Raw genomic sequence first — 15,106 nt, 5'->3', positions numbered from 1 at the left:
TTACTTGAAAAAAACAATTTGTTTTTTTTCTTTTGATTCATTCTTAAAAGTTTATTTTTAAATTATAGTTATACAGTATCGTATTAGTTTTAGGTGTCCAACATAGTGATTAGACATTCATTTATTTTCTGATTTTCAGTGAATTTTATAGGCCACCTATCATTCTGAGTTTCAAAATTCTTTTTTATCATCTAATATGTTTTTAAAACCCAACCAATAGCCAAATAATCAAATGAAACCTATTTCTAAATAGAGACTCATATATGGGTTATGACATCAATTTAGGGCTTTCTAAATGTGAATTGTTTTAAAGACTTTCCTTGAAAAGATGTGTCTTAAAATCACAGGGATAAAAATACATTTTAAAAAATTGTCATAAGACTTTATGGATTGAAATCCTGAAAAGTTAATCAGATGCTAATGTGCATAGGTCCTGTCAGAGAGTCTAAGCAGAAACTTTCAGGTAAATTGGCACCTTGTAATTTTAACAATTATTGAACTTTTCACAATATTCTCTCCCCATAAAGTGCTTTGCTATGTTCATAAAAGTCTGTGTTCTCATTTTTGAAAAAAGGAATTTCATTCTTTTATCATAAGTATATATAGGTAAGGAAATTCCAGTGAAAGGTAATGGAATACAATTTGATAAACCACCAACTGATATTAATTTTGACAGGTAAATAATTTTTAATCACCAGTTATTTTACTATGCTTTCTTTAAGAAAACATAATATATATGTTTATATAGATATAGCAGTATGAGAGAAAAAGACAGAGAGAGAGAGAGAGAGACGGAGAGAGAGAGAAAAAATTTTTGCAATTGACTCACATGATTGAAGAGGCTTGGTGAGCCCAAAATCTGATGGGGTGGGCTGGCAGGCTAGACTCAGGGAGGACTTGCAATTCAAATCCAAAGGCAGTGTGCTGGCAGAATTTCTTCTTGCTCAGGTGAGGTTAGTCTTTCTTTTTCCCCCAGTGCTGCACACCCCCACAAATGTCACAGAAATCTTGGGGAGAGCTTTGGTCTTTCAGTGGGCATGGAATTAGGGATCTGATCATCTGCATGTAATATGGATCTTAGGAGTCATGGAAGCCTTCTGGTTACCCGTGTTACTGAAGCTATTTTCTCTACCTTTACATTTCTCTAACACCTTGGTCAGTTCTGATAGTGCTTATCCATTTATATTTTATACTGTAGAAACTGTGTATTTATCTACCTAATAGGCTGTAACCTATTTTTGGTTAGAGATTATGTCTTACGTACAATTTTTGTGTCCCATATAAATTATCATAATACCTACACAGTGTAGTAACTCAAGTATATGCTTTCTCCTATTCTATGTGTGTAAAAGTTGTTACTACTAACCATAATAACATTGACTTGTTATGAGTAGCTGAATAAATATGCTTTATGAAATTTCCTAACCATTTTCCCATGTTTTAGACATTTCAAATATATAATTTAAATGCTCATTTAAGATACATAATATTGTTACATATATTATGAAAGAATCAACATCAGTGTCCAAGTGACTGTGTGGATTCCCCCTGAACATATTACAAAGCAATGGCTCTAAATCATCAATGAAAGGTGAAGTGGGGTCCACAGACCCTAGTTCAGCAACGGGATATACTGGCCACACTAATGAAAGCTTTAAGGGCTCTGAAGATGATCCATAATATTACACATCTACACCATCGCCTGGTCTATGGTCAAGTTTAAGAGTTCAGAGGAGTCTGAGGCAGCAGCAAGACTACCCTTGAGATTCTGGAATTGATCTGAATCTTTGGTTCAGTTTGAAAGCTCTAAGGAACCTAGACATCACAGTAGCTCACTACACAGACTTACCATGCCTTGCAATCCTCTCCAAAGTAATGGATTGCAATATGTGCACGTAAACTGTAGCTATACTAAGAGAAAAAGGGGCATTGTGATGGGCATACACGTATTTAAGCAATTCTGGGGTATCCCGGAGTGAACCTATTTTTAGTATACCTGCTGCTGTCATCATGGTCTCATAAAACTGAGCTTCACACACACACACACACCTTCACACACACTCACACACTTAACACAGTGAAACTATAAAAGAAAAAGATTATGTAAAAGTTGTTTCTGTACAAAGAAAATGTAATTTCTTTCAGAAATAGACAACCACTCAAGTGTATGACTGTGTAGGCATTCATTGGTGAATTTAGACTAAACAGGAAGTGATGTAAATTATACTTATTACACTGTTGGGAGAGAAATATATTAAATACAGACAGCACTAGGACAAAGCACAAGGAACTCATTGTGTTGAAGGAAATCATGCAACTTTGGGTGGGAAGACAATGCACTATATGGTATGAAAATCATCAGTGGCCCTTTGGGACTAAAATAATTTTGTAGGGAGTATAATTTTGTCCTAGCACTGAAATACTTTTTCTGCTTGATAAAGCCCCAAGGTATTCTAATCTTAAACACATTACTGTTTTTTAGCTTTTAACTATTTCATGCTGTTGTTTTGTAGTCATTAAATTGGAGAGAATAAGAAACAATGAAGATATCAGCGCTGAGATTAGAAATCATAGCTCAGGTGAAACACCCAGAATAAAGGTGAGGGTTGAGAAGGTTATGGAATGATCTAGCACCTATATAATTCCACTTATTGTTGAAGTATCCAGGAATCAACTGGTAGAAGAAGTATTGGCAAATATTTACCATGAGAGTGAAAACAGTGTTGTGATCTATTCCATGAGATTTGTCTCACTGGCTTATCTTTATGACAAAACCTTTTGTGGTGAATTGGAAGAACAAACGAATAAAACGAAGCTGGAGAGCTGGTTTGGCTACTTGCAGGTTTAATGAGAACTCTCAGAAAATCAGGCCAAAGACATAAATCTAATACCCACCTTACCATTTTGTTACAAAATCATATCCAAAATGAAGGAACTGAGTGAATTAGGTTCAGCCCTAGTTACCACCATGCTTCACCAGAGTGCAGATCAGGATAGGCTTTAATAATTTATTGGCCCCTGCCTTAATGGAATATTTCTAAAATAGCCTAACTAAAGTCTTCACAAATAATTTAGTAAAAATGTACTGATGGTTTATTGCCTCAATTTTCAAACAATCTTACAATTTTCAGGGAATGATTTCTTTTGTCCAGTTGATGCTGATAGCCACAAAGGGAAGCTCTCACTGGGAAAGAAAAATCGCTCCCCTAGGATCCTTTCCTAGAGCTCAAAGCAGCAGGATTTGGGAAGTCAAAGCCATGGTACACTGATCCCACCAGCTGATGCGGACGCAGCGTGCTCTCCCGGGCATGGAGTGTGGCCTCCAGCCGCCCCGGCTCCCTCCACAGTGTCTCTGAATGGGGCAGAATGATTTCACAGAACTCAACGTTCATTTGGAAATGGATTTCACCAGTGATAAAGTTAATCAAAATTAATTTCAGTCTCTGATTTTTATGCGTTATTAAACTACACTATGGTTTGCTGAGTATGCAATGAAGGCTAGTATTTGTTTGGTTTATTTATATTTATTTGTACACATACAATCAATGGTATTTTTTGAAAATTTCTATGATACTTGTTGCTATTAACTTTCCCTTTCACCTTGACCCCTGCTCCCCACCTCCATTCTTTTTCTATCCCTTAACCTATACCCTTTTAGTAGACACCGATACTTGAACCAAACTGACTAGGAAAGTTGCCTAAACTCCGTGCCTCACTTTCTCATCTGCAAAATTAGCATAATAGCAGAATGTAACTCAAGATTTTTATAATGAAAAATGGGACCATATAATGCTTAGAATACTCCCTGAAATGTAGGAAGTACTCAAATATTATTTCCATTATCATCTATCATGTATCACTATTCTCTATAATCGTTAGTGTTTACTACCATACCCCTTTGTTAGAATGGATATTTCTAGCAGATCTTCAGTTGAAAGACAATCTATAGAAGATACTTAAACATTTTTCAAGTGCTTATTTTAAAATTTTACTCATTAATGGTCTTAATTTCAAAAGCTTCTACAATCCAGTTTTCTTTAAAATTTACAGAAATCGCCTAGCCTTGGCATGTGCTTAATGATCATTCTACATTTAAATGACATACAAAGTCTGAAAAATTATAATTAATGGAGATTCAATTTTAGCCCATGAAAAGTGCATTTTTTATATCACTTTATATTTCCGGATCTTTTTTAGTTTTACATTCATTAAAATATTGTTAGGAATCCCTCTTCAGGCGCTGTCTGTTATGAAATAAAAGCCCAGTTCATTTTTTAATGTAGAGTCAATCTTGTTCTGTGCTTTAAATTACTATAGAGAACTGGTAAAACTTTTCATAACAAAAGTTTAATTAGAATTGTTAATAAACTATGATTTCCAAAGTGTCTGAGTCAGCCTTAGTAATAATTAGGGAGTTTTGTTCCATACAAAATGCTTTATTTAACCTTCATGCCTTCATTCAGATAATTATACAAATGCATACAGTTAAAGGTTTAAACTCTATTTCAGTTCACAGCTCAATTCATAGGAGAGTTGAATACAGAAAAGCAATGCACCAACAGAATATGTCTGAGACACCATTAAAAACGATAACACTTGTTCATTTAATCTCTGAGAATAGACTGGAATAATCATCCTCTGAGAATCTCATTAGGAGGGTCTCCCTTTACATTTTCATAGGGAAAAAAAAAATCACCATTTTACAGTAAAAGGAAAAAAGCTCTGAGTATATTTACAATACATACACTATACATAAATACAAGAACAACACTTACATAATATTAATAAACTTATAACAGAGTTTGCCTAAACACTACAGAGTATATAAATGCAGAGAAAACTATTGGGAAATTAGACCTTTAGATAAGCTGAAGAAATAAATTCCTTTGTAATTAAAACTCTGAACAGAAAACCAAATGAAGATTTAAGAAATGAACACATTTGCTTGCCAGCATCATTGGGGGGTTTTATCATTTAATGGGTAGGACCTCCTCTGGGCACTCTAACTCTCTGGGGTCAGACACCCAAGTCTTCTGTAAAATTACATCCGACAAGTGAATCAGATGCAGCACATCTATTCAATTTGCTGTTCAGCGATTTCAAACCTAGAATAACTGTTTTGTAGCCTAAAGGATGTTTTTGTATTTTTACACAGGTAGATCTTGTAATCCAATCGCCATGTATAATGAGCTAAGTGTTAAGGAAAAGGGAAAAGATGCCTGCTTGATTTGGCTGAAGATGATATTTTTATTACCATGTATTTTTTTCAAATACGACTGAGAGATTTATTCAAAAGAATATGACGGTTGAATTGATCCCCCCACCCTCCCCACACACACCAAAAGCAACGTCTAGACTACTACTAATTATAACTATGTCATTTTAAGTGGCAGGTGGGTATCTTAAAGGTGGTCTGTTCTCATCGTTTCACGACACACAATGTTCTGAGTACATTCTTCTATGGACAAACATGAATTTGCTGGTTTCTCTTTTTTTTAAAATGAACACGTTATGATACACATAATTGCTTTATGATGCAGGATGACATAATACATAAGACAATGTTTTCAAGCTGGTTTTGCAAGTAGTTATCTCACTTCCACAGAGAGTTGGTTTGCCATGTGATGCAATGTGTCCCACAGACATGAACAAAACAATACAGCCACCATTCCAGGGGGGGATGGTGATTTTTAAAAATGAACTTTTAAACACAACAAATTGTGGACAGACAAGTTGATAGGAAAGAGCCTTGAATATAGGCACCAGTGCCCCAGTTCAACAAACCCACCCAATGTAATGAAGTTTGAGGAACAAAATAGATACTATAGTCTGGATGTAACTACAAAATTCTGCTATGGAAAAACTAGAAGCACAAGTAGGGCAAAAGCATTTTCTATAATGTTTTATGCGGTATCTTTGGAGCATGAAATTAGCAGAAAGGAAAGATGCTGGTATGTCCTTAAAAATATCTTACTTTTTGATTACTTTGACACTTTTAGTACTAGAATTTGACCCAAATACTACTCTTCTATTCACCCTCATTTCTCAACCAAAAAATCAATCTCTATAAAAGTCTTGGTAAGCCTGCTTTGGAAAAAGCAAAATATAATAATCCACACAAAGAGTTATTGGTTCTTGCTTTACACAAAGAGCAGACTCTCTTGTCTCAAACATTTTAAATTTCTAGAGATGAAGTCTAGAATGAAAAAAGTACTGATGTGACTATTTCCACGATTCATCTCTTTTCACCTCACTAAAACTTGTGGTTTTGTTGCTGAGAAATTATTGCTTGTGAAACCCAATTAACGGAGAGGAGGGCCCCTCTCCGAAGTGGGCTGTGCACACCGAACACTTGCCTTCAGCACAGGAGGGAATCTGTTTATGCAGGTTTTATCTCTTCCCTCAGCCAAGTAACAGGCAGAAGGATCATAATTCAAGAGATTCATTTTCAGCAAAAGAAACACCATGAGAAATGACATTCTCTTAATGTTTTCTAAGTCCATTAGTACTTCTATGAATCAATACTGTCAGAGACCTTGTTCTACACAGAAAAGGAGGAGGGGATTTCATTTCTCTAATGTTGGACAGCTTCTCACAAAAATTCAATTGAACTAACAATACTATAAACAAATTATTTATAAGATTATTTAAAACATTCCCAGGCGGTGCTGTTAGGCGAGAAATCTGAACAGGAATTACCTTCATCTCTCCATGCTCCTCACCTGAATGTTTGCGATCGCTGCCCCATTAACAACTGCGAGGAATGGGCTCTGTCATCCACTAGCTCCATGGAAGTCAAGATTTCAAACGCACCTCAAGCAGACTCTAGCAGGGCTATATAGGTGGAAAGGCATTTAATACATCTAAAGAAATACACAGAATCATAAAAACCCACTCTGGCTAACATGCTGGGAAGTAGGGAAGAGTTTTGATGATTTTGGATCTTCAGGCCGATCATTTAGTAGGATAGTGGTAAGAGGATACTGACAAGTTCAGGGAGACTTCTGGTTATTGCAACTTGCTTATAGTGACCCTTCACGTGTGACTTTCCAGGAGAAGCCGGATTTCAAATATTCTGTACCACTGTCAAATCACATGCTATCTCATGTCTCTGTATCTTACTTGGAAAATATGATGACTACGCATCCATAATAAAAACTACTTTAGAGTCAGATATGGAAAGTTGGCTGCTGGGAACACACATGCAGTGTGGTGTGGTGGAAAGAATACAGGCTTCAGAGCCAGAGCCAGGTTGCTTCCCATCCCCACTTTGCCTTTCACGATTTCTGTGTTTGAGGACGACTCGGCCTCTCTCTGTGCCTCAGTTTCTCAACCATAAAATGTAGCACTGTACAGATGAGAGGTAATGTGTCTAAAAAATTACCCAGTATAGTGCTTGGCACATACTAAGTATTTAATAAAGAAGAGCCATTATTTCATGGCTTGCTGACTTTTTGACCTTTGACGTTCTGTTAGTACTTTCAGACAACATTCAGAAAACAGCCCAGTCAGAAGACTTGACTTCAGGAAGGTTAAGGAGTCCAGCAGCTTTCCTTTGACACTTCCATTGGTTATTTTACACCCTACCCTGGCTCATTTCCTTCTTTCTGAAGCTTGGAGGAGGAAACAGTAGATGGTTTTCTAGGCCTGTGGTCTGGTTCCAGAGAGCACTGTGCGTCCTGGTCATCTTCTGTCTACAGCCCGTGTTTAATTACCATCATACTTTTAAAATTGCTCTTACCAAATGTTTGGCTCTAAAAGAGTATAATTTTACTGATAGCCCTCAGTAGGTTGTTTGGGTGGATTTGTGCTGAGATGGCAGGGCTGGAGAATTTCCAGGGCTCTTGTCTATCCATATAATCTCATTGTATATTTCTATTCACGACTCCACTTTCAGCAGTACAATAATTATAGCAAAAAGTTGTGAAGTTCTCAATGTAAATCTGGAAATTTCCAAGACTAACTGCAAACCTTAGCTTACTCTATGTCAGTTATGCCTCAACAGACTTTTTGGGGATAAACCATTCCCAAACGGTTCTTCGATGAGAACAGAAAACATCAGGGAAAAGGAAATAAAGATGGATCTGTGTATCTGATATTAGTTGATAAAATAAAGTAAGACAAACAGATAGTTCTAGTGTTTTGTTCTGAATAAATTGGCTTCTGTTAACTAAGCAAAAGTTTCTGAGGCACACTCAGTGCTTCCTAAGTTTGGGGCAAATCACAGTGAAGTTTTTATCTCAAAATTATAACTGCCATGTGCCATAGTGTATGTTGAAGATAACTTTAATATTCAGGTTTGCATTCTTACATTCTGTAAGACTGAATTAAGAAATGCTAACATAAACAAGATTGGGTATATTTAAGAAGACACAAGAGAATTTTTTTGACGGTGTATGAACAGATCCAGTTTACTGTGTGCATACATGCATATGTTTCCCAAATGTAGAGGAAAAAATCCAGTCTGAAGAAGAATTATTGCTGTGTAAAAGTACAGGAATATCTCATTGGTCATAATATTTATTGACAGGCACTTTCAGCTTTTAATTCATTTCTGAAAATGGGCATTAGCTTATTCCTATTGCCAGTATAGATTCATTTAACATGTGGCCAATCCCATAACACTTAATCTTGTCAACATGTAGTTACTCCTACAAGTATTCCCTCTGGAATTAAACAAGAATAAACACCTGTATAGATTTTTATTTTTATCAAGAACTACTTGGTTGAGGAAGAAGATAACTGAGAAAAGAGAACAATTGCTTAGATGCATCTCTTAGCACAAGTAAAATCCTGTGCAGCTATTACCCCCTTTCAGGTAAAGACATTTTGAGTTTGGAATCAGTTGTTTGCAACTTAAAATGAGTTCACTGTGTTTTAAACCATCCTGGCTAAACTGAGACAAGTGGCCACTCCATTTAGTCAAAGCACAAGGAATGTGCTGTGAGAAAGTGGAACACAGTTCCCATGGCAATATCGCTAATTGTGTGTAAGATACACAAGGCATATCTGAACAAGTTTTCTTTTTTTTATTGTGATGAAAACTAGAAGCTCTTTTTCCCAACATACTTCATCAAACTATTTACAACCTCTGTAAAATCTGTGAGTTTGAAAATACTTTTTCCACTATCACATATGTTACGAATACAGTAAAATATCTTCACTCTATTTTTTTTTAAAGATGCAGTATCCTCAATTTCATCTTCTTACGAAAATCTGAATTTCTATTGCAATTGCACAGTATTTAGCACATTTAAAGTACCAATGGACATGGGTTGCTAAACAGACATTACTCTATAATGAACCTGTGAAAATATAGTATTTAAAAATTTTATGTACACTTCTTAGCTATAAAATGCAGGCAAAGTTATATATAGCATTATAAGCTGATTCCCTAATAAGGTAAATAACTTACATTTGTAGACAGCATGGATTATTACAAATTCATTCTTTTAAAAAAGTTTATTCTTGATATTTATGAGCCTATTGGCTGCTGCATATACAGGTGTGTCTACAGGTGTGCATGTATTGGCGGTGCCGGTGCAGGTAAGCAGATGGCAGTGTGGGGATAAGCAGAAATGTGGTATGGAAAACATAACTTACCAAACCTCATTTTTACGCAGAACCAAATCAAAGTGAAATATTTTTAAAAATGAGATGCGCTACCTCAGAAAAACTGAAGGAAGAGATTTGGTCTGTGAAGTGGTGGAATACATGTACTCCCTAAATCTACAGGCATCAATAAAGAGCAAAATCTGAGCTTGGATTATGGACTATGAGCATTAAGGCTTCCTGGGCCTGTTATGATGCGTAAGAGTTATATCATGGTCAGTCCCTCGTACGAAGGCAATAACTCAATGTGTCATGGATGCTGGTATTCTTAACACTGCTTAAATTCTGCCAGTCCTTACTGTCGATGCCAAGACATCTTTATAACAACATTACGGCTACATCTCTAAGCAGTCATAACAGCGTAACAAAAGCGTATTAATACATTTGAAGGCCTCACCTCATCAGATTTATTCAATTGCGGCTTTGGTAAGTATAATAAATAAAGTACAGAATAAGGAATACTGCATCTTTATCCATATACATGTTATCATTCTAATGAACTGATTTCAAAGTACAGAATCATACTTATGTTTAAAACACAAATGGCAACTTGAAGTTTAGAAAAGTTGTACAAAAATGAACAGAGCTTTGTATGAGCTATTCAAAATTTCAACCATAGTAAGAGTGGCCTTTCTCATCTAGAACTGGCATTGTAAACACTGTAGCTTTTTGTAAGATTTCCTACCCCCCTGACAACCCTCTTCCTATTTTCCACTTAAATTTTAAAGTGAAAAAAAAAAAAAAAAGTGCTTTTGTTTTCTCTTTTTTTCTTCAGTGTGGTTTATGTTACTGCTATTCAACTGCTTTTTGGAAATAAATGTCCTATAGTGTTTTGTAAAAGTAATGCCAGGCAGTAGGATGATCTTTAGAGTAAAGCCACTCGGAATTTCAGTCTGACTGTTGTAAGAGAACTTACGACAAGTTATCGAGCAGGCTTTTCAGGGTGCACACACAGCTGACAGGACGGGGCTGGAGGAGGGTGGGGAATGGGGATCTTCTTCCTAACCAATTAAGATCAGAACATGAAGAGGGGATCTATTTAAACCGCAAAGCCTGAACCTTATAACTTTTCAAATAATGTTAACTCCCTTGAACTCAATCTCCACAATCTCCACAAAGAGATAGTCAGGGCTGCTGCAGCTTCTCAGCCTTCACCGCCGCCTGTGTGTAAGTTCCCACACATGCACACATGTCCAGCTACAAACGGACTGAACTGCTTCAAGGTTAAAACCAAGAAATGCTTCTGGTTAGGGAACAACCGACGAGTCCTTCGGATTCTACTTTTCTGTTGTTCATCACCTACTGTGCTTTTCAAAAGAGGCTAGAATGGACATAGGACGAAATGCCTAAATGTATTCCTACTTAAAAATCCAGTTCCTTCTCTCCCAAACCACTTTCCTTGCCATGGGGAAACACTTGTAGAAAAGTCAACAAAGAGCATTTGCTATGTCCCAAGACAAGCCCCAAGGAAGTTTCAGTCCTGGGGAGAGATCAGCAACTCATTCACTACTTGTGCTTGGATCTCTCCTTAGAAGTATTGACATGTCAAAGGGGAAACGGTGCAACACTGACAGGTTTTATCAGTTAACTTACTGTCTCAGTCTGGTCTCCACTTTCAGAGGATGAGAGAAAAATTCACTTTCCTGAATCTTTCTTATATGATTAGAGAGGAGCAGCTCATTTAGTTCTGGGCTAAATTTAAATCAAGCTGTCATTCAGGAAGCTCCCACCGCCTGTCAGTTCTGTGAACTCTAAAAAACCATTTCTACCTGTAACACTCTCAAGCAGAGAAAAGAATTGGCCCTTCTTATGAGAGAAGGCAGAATGGAATCAAGTCTACACTTCACCTGAGTGATTCACCTACCACCTGCCAACTAGGTTCTGGGACTAGTGGAGACAGCTCCCAGGCTACGTTCGACACTCTGTGTTCTTTGCCACAGACCAATAACCAATGCTGGCATGCGTCAGGGAACCTTTTTCTATTCCAAATGGTCACAGGCAATGAGAAGTAGGAGTTGCATACAGTACAGATAAAAAACTTTCCAGCTGGTAAAAAAATCCCAGTGCTTGGTGGGTAGTAGATTGTGTAGCTAAAGAAGCTATTTATCAATTGAACTGCAGCCCTTGTTGGAGGGAAATTGCCTGATGAATTTTTCAGACCTGGCAGAAAATGTAGAGCACATATTTCTGAAGACAGAATTTGACCTGAAAATCATTATGCTGTTACTTGAACATAAAAAAAAAAAAAAGCTTTTAATATCATCCAACATAAATTGTCTTTGTTTCAATGTTTATAGTTCTTGCTTCATCATCAGTATAAGATTATCTGAATTAGAAGACAACCCTAAAAAGGATAATTCTGCAACTGGAGATTATTTCAGAATGTTCAAATGGTTAAAAATGAGCTAGTAATATTGTGAGGTTAATTTGTGCAATTCCCAAAATCAAGTGTTCGTAATTAAAATATATTGCAAAGGTCTATATGCTGGCAACGTTTATATCTAAGCTATAAAAAATCTTAACAACAATAACTAAAAACCTCACCAAGCCCCTTAGCCACAAAAAGCTGAAAAAAACCCAGCTTTAGTGGAAGAAAAATATGATAATTTTTCTGAAAGAATGCTTGTTGGTGATGTATTGCTTTGTTTACTGTATACTTTGCTAGATGCCAAAAAGGCTCATAATTTTAGGGGGCTGATGGGACTGTAATTTCCTCTCACCCTCAGCACAGGATGAGTGGGTTCAACATCCCTGCAGATGCCAATGCAGAACCATGGGGTCCTGACACAGTTTAGAAAATGAAATCTGTATAGAAGAACCTATTGGAGAGTCACTTATCCTTGGCTCTCCAAGTGAGGAAACTAGCACCATGTCAGGCTTTCCTCGGGGAGCACGCCCTCTCCACTGACTCGGTTCCAAGGAGAGCTGACCCATTAACCCAAGAGTTAATTCCCTGCTATGCCTCCCTGGCCTAGTCACCAAATAACTGTTTTCAAACAAGAAAAGGGGAGCATAATCTCTAGTTGTGGTAGTCAACCAAGCAGGACAACAAACAGCAGAAAGATTACCTCAGTGCTGTAAATGTAACCAAGACATCTAAAATGCTGGGGTGTTTTTTACAATCCCTTTAGTAAGTATGAAAATTGGTAACGTGAGTCCTCAGTGAAGTTATTGTAGGAAAGTCCTTTTATTCATTATTGCTTTTCTCCTCAAGAGGCGCATTATTTCCATCTCTGCTTTGTCTGATTTTTCATGTTCACTGACTTTGCCTGGGCAGCCCCACCTCTTCTTACCTTGGTGCCAGTGTGTCTAAGAAAGTTTTTTTCCCCCTGATTCCTTGTAATCAAATCCTAGGGGCAGGAAGAGATGATGCCTAGGTGACAGAACACTGCAATTTGAAGTGGGGCAGTAGTTTTTTAGACAGGCTCTTCCTATTCAACTACACAACAGCTCTGTGCCAGTCCATGCCAGGGCAGACACCGGGACCAGGCTCCAACCGAAATGTCGCCGCCCCTCTGCGCGGACAGATGAACAAAACAGAATCGAAACAAAACAAAAACAATCAACAACAAACAAATGAAAGACTCAATGTTGGTTTTCTTCGGGGCATGGCATAGTGACAAGCTGCAGGCGCTATCTAGTTGCCGCCATCCCTATTGCAAAGGGCTGCCTGAGTGCCCCTTTATTTTCAGGTAATGAATGGAACCTCTCCAAGAGCTTCTTCTTTTCTACTTTCATGCTGCTTGCTGGTAACAGATTGGATGTGTGTTCTATCTCACTCAGATGGTAACTAAAATTTCTGTAAAAAGAGGTTAAGGGGTGGGACGATGGGAGAACCATCCCAATTTGAAAGGTCTCGCTCGAGCCATCAATTTGTGGCAGGTGACCTTTAAAGTATCAATAACAAAACGTCTGACAGCTCAGAAAATGTACAAGCTACAAACATCTTTCAATGGCAGAGTACACGGCCCGGGAAACAATGCCTGTCTCTTCAGCCTCTGTGCCACCGATCTCCCAGGCCAGCGTGCAGTCGTTTCTCGTGGAGTCGCGATGGGGGTTACCTGCAGACCCAGAGGAGAAGGGGTCCTTCTGCCTGCTCTGCTTTCAGACATCGTGGGATGGTGATGCCCTTTCGTGTGAACACTGTGGAGGGGTTCAGCCCTGCTGAACTGGGGGCGGCTGGGAGAGCCAGCTCTCACGCTCAGCTGGACCGGCAGCGCGGCTCACACCAGCATGTGCCTCCGGCGGTGCAGCGCCAAGTGGTCCGAGCGGGAGAAGCTGCGGTCGCAGTCCGCGCACTTGAATGGCTTCACTCCCGTGTGTTTGCGGTAATGCCTCGTCAGTTCATCGGAGCGGGCGAACTTCCAGGTGCAGCCCTCCCAGGTGCACTTGTAGGGCTTCTCCCCTGGAAGAGACAGAGGGACACGGGCTTTGGTGCTCCATCGCTTCTCTGTAATACCCGGGCCAGTGCTATGTACTGGGGAATCGCTCTTTTCAGTGCATTTGCCACTGGGGAAATCCTTTCTCAGGGAAACCTGACCAGCCCGTCAGCAGGTTTGGGGGCAGAGAGATGGTGGGTTCCCTCTGGCCTCTCCTGCCGTGACGTCTGGCACGTTAGTTAACACTTGCATCCTCAATTACAGGCGAATTACTTTGCAGTCATACTGTCAAAAGGCACAGACTGATGGCTCCTGGATAGAAGGGCCGCCGGTAGACTAAAATGGGATGCGAGAGCTCTACCTGCGCTGATGTGGCTCTACGGCTGAAACTCACAAAAACTATAAAGGGTAATTAATTATGTTTTGTTTCAGTACTCCAAAATGGGCATTACTTTGATGGTTTAAGGCTATTTTAGGATACAATGTCCACTTATCAGTCACTGAAAATGCACAATATGTCATTAAAATGTAAAGCACTCTACCACTCCCAGAAATTAGGTATTAAGTACATATTATTCATAAACATCTACTTTTTGCCTGACTATTGGGAAAGAATCCTAGCTATCTTAATAGTGTAAAGTTCAAGTACCTTTTTCAGTGACTTGGGAATTAGAGTGAGCCCTAAGGAATCACAGAATTGGTTCAGTGTAGAAACTCACAGTGAAAAGCAGTCTGAAGAAGTATGTAATTTGACCAGGTCCCTCAGCCAACTTGGAAGGACAGTAAAATATGCAAAGGCTTTGCTGGGAAAAGATACACTATCCATTGTCCAAATCAGCTCCCAAAGGGAGCGGGACAATAGTTGACCCAGGTGTGCTTTTTCCTGGCTCTCATTCAGAATGGGAGCCCTGTCCCCATGCAACCCCACAAAAACTGATCTCTCCTCTGCCCTTCCATCCAATAGTCAACGACATGTTGCTTGGCCCACACGGCCTCTGGTGAAAAGGGCCCAAAAAGGGAAGAGAGCTATTTGCTGATCCATATGTATAGAGTGGCAAAGTGAGTATTGTTACCCCCACTTTACAGATGAGAAAGCTGAGGCTCAGTGTAGTAAA

The 15,106-nt window shown here is 38.6% G+C and overlaps 1 protein-coding gene across 4 annotated transcripts in view; it reads right to left on the bottom strand.

Annotated features, from left to right (window-relative positions):
* Window positions 1-4,415: 4,415 nt before the first annotated feature.
* KLF12 (KLF transcription factor 12) overlaps window positions 4,416-15,106 on the bottom strand; it is a 387,098-nt gene continuing 376,407 nt past the window's right edge. For all 4 annotated transcript variants that reach the window (XM_087814298.1, XM_016216445.2, XM_087814299.1 and 1 more), the window contains one exon: window positions 4,416-14,017. In XM_087814298.1, the coding sequence (XP_087670424.1) occupies window positions 13,836-14,017 (182 nt within the window). In that variant the 3' untranslated portion in view covers window positions 4,416-13,835. The remainder of the gene's footprint in view (window positions 14,018-15,106) is intronic.

This window comes from Miniopterus natalensis, chromosome 2 (assembly GCF_054644295.1).
Source record: "Miniopterus natalensis isolate mMinNat1 chromosome 2, mMinNat1.hap1, whole genome shotgun sequence".
In the NCBI taxonomy this organism is placed as follows: Eukaryota; Metazoa; Chordata; class Mammalia; order Chiroptera; family Miniopteridae; genus Miniopterus; species Miniopterus natalensis.
The sequence above is the reverse complement of the archived record's forward strand: the minus strand, read 5'-3'. Positions and strand labels throughout refer to the sequence as shown.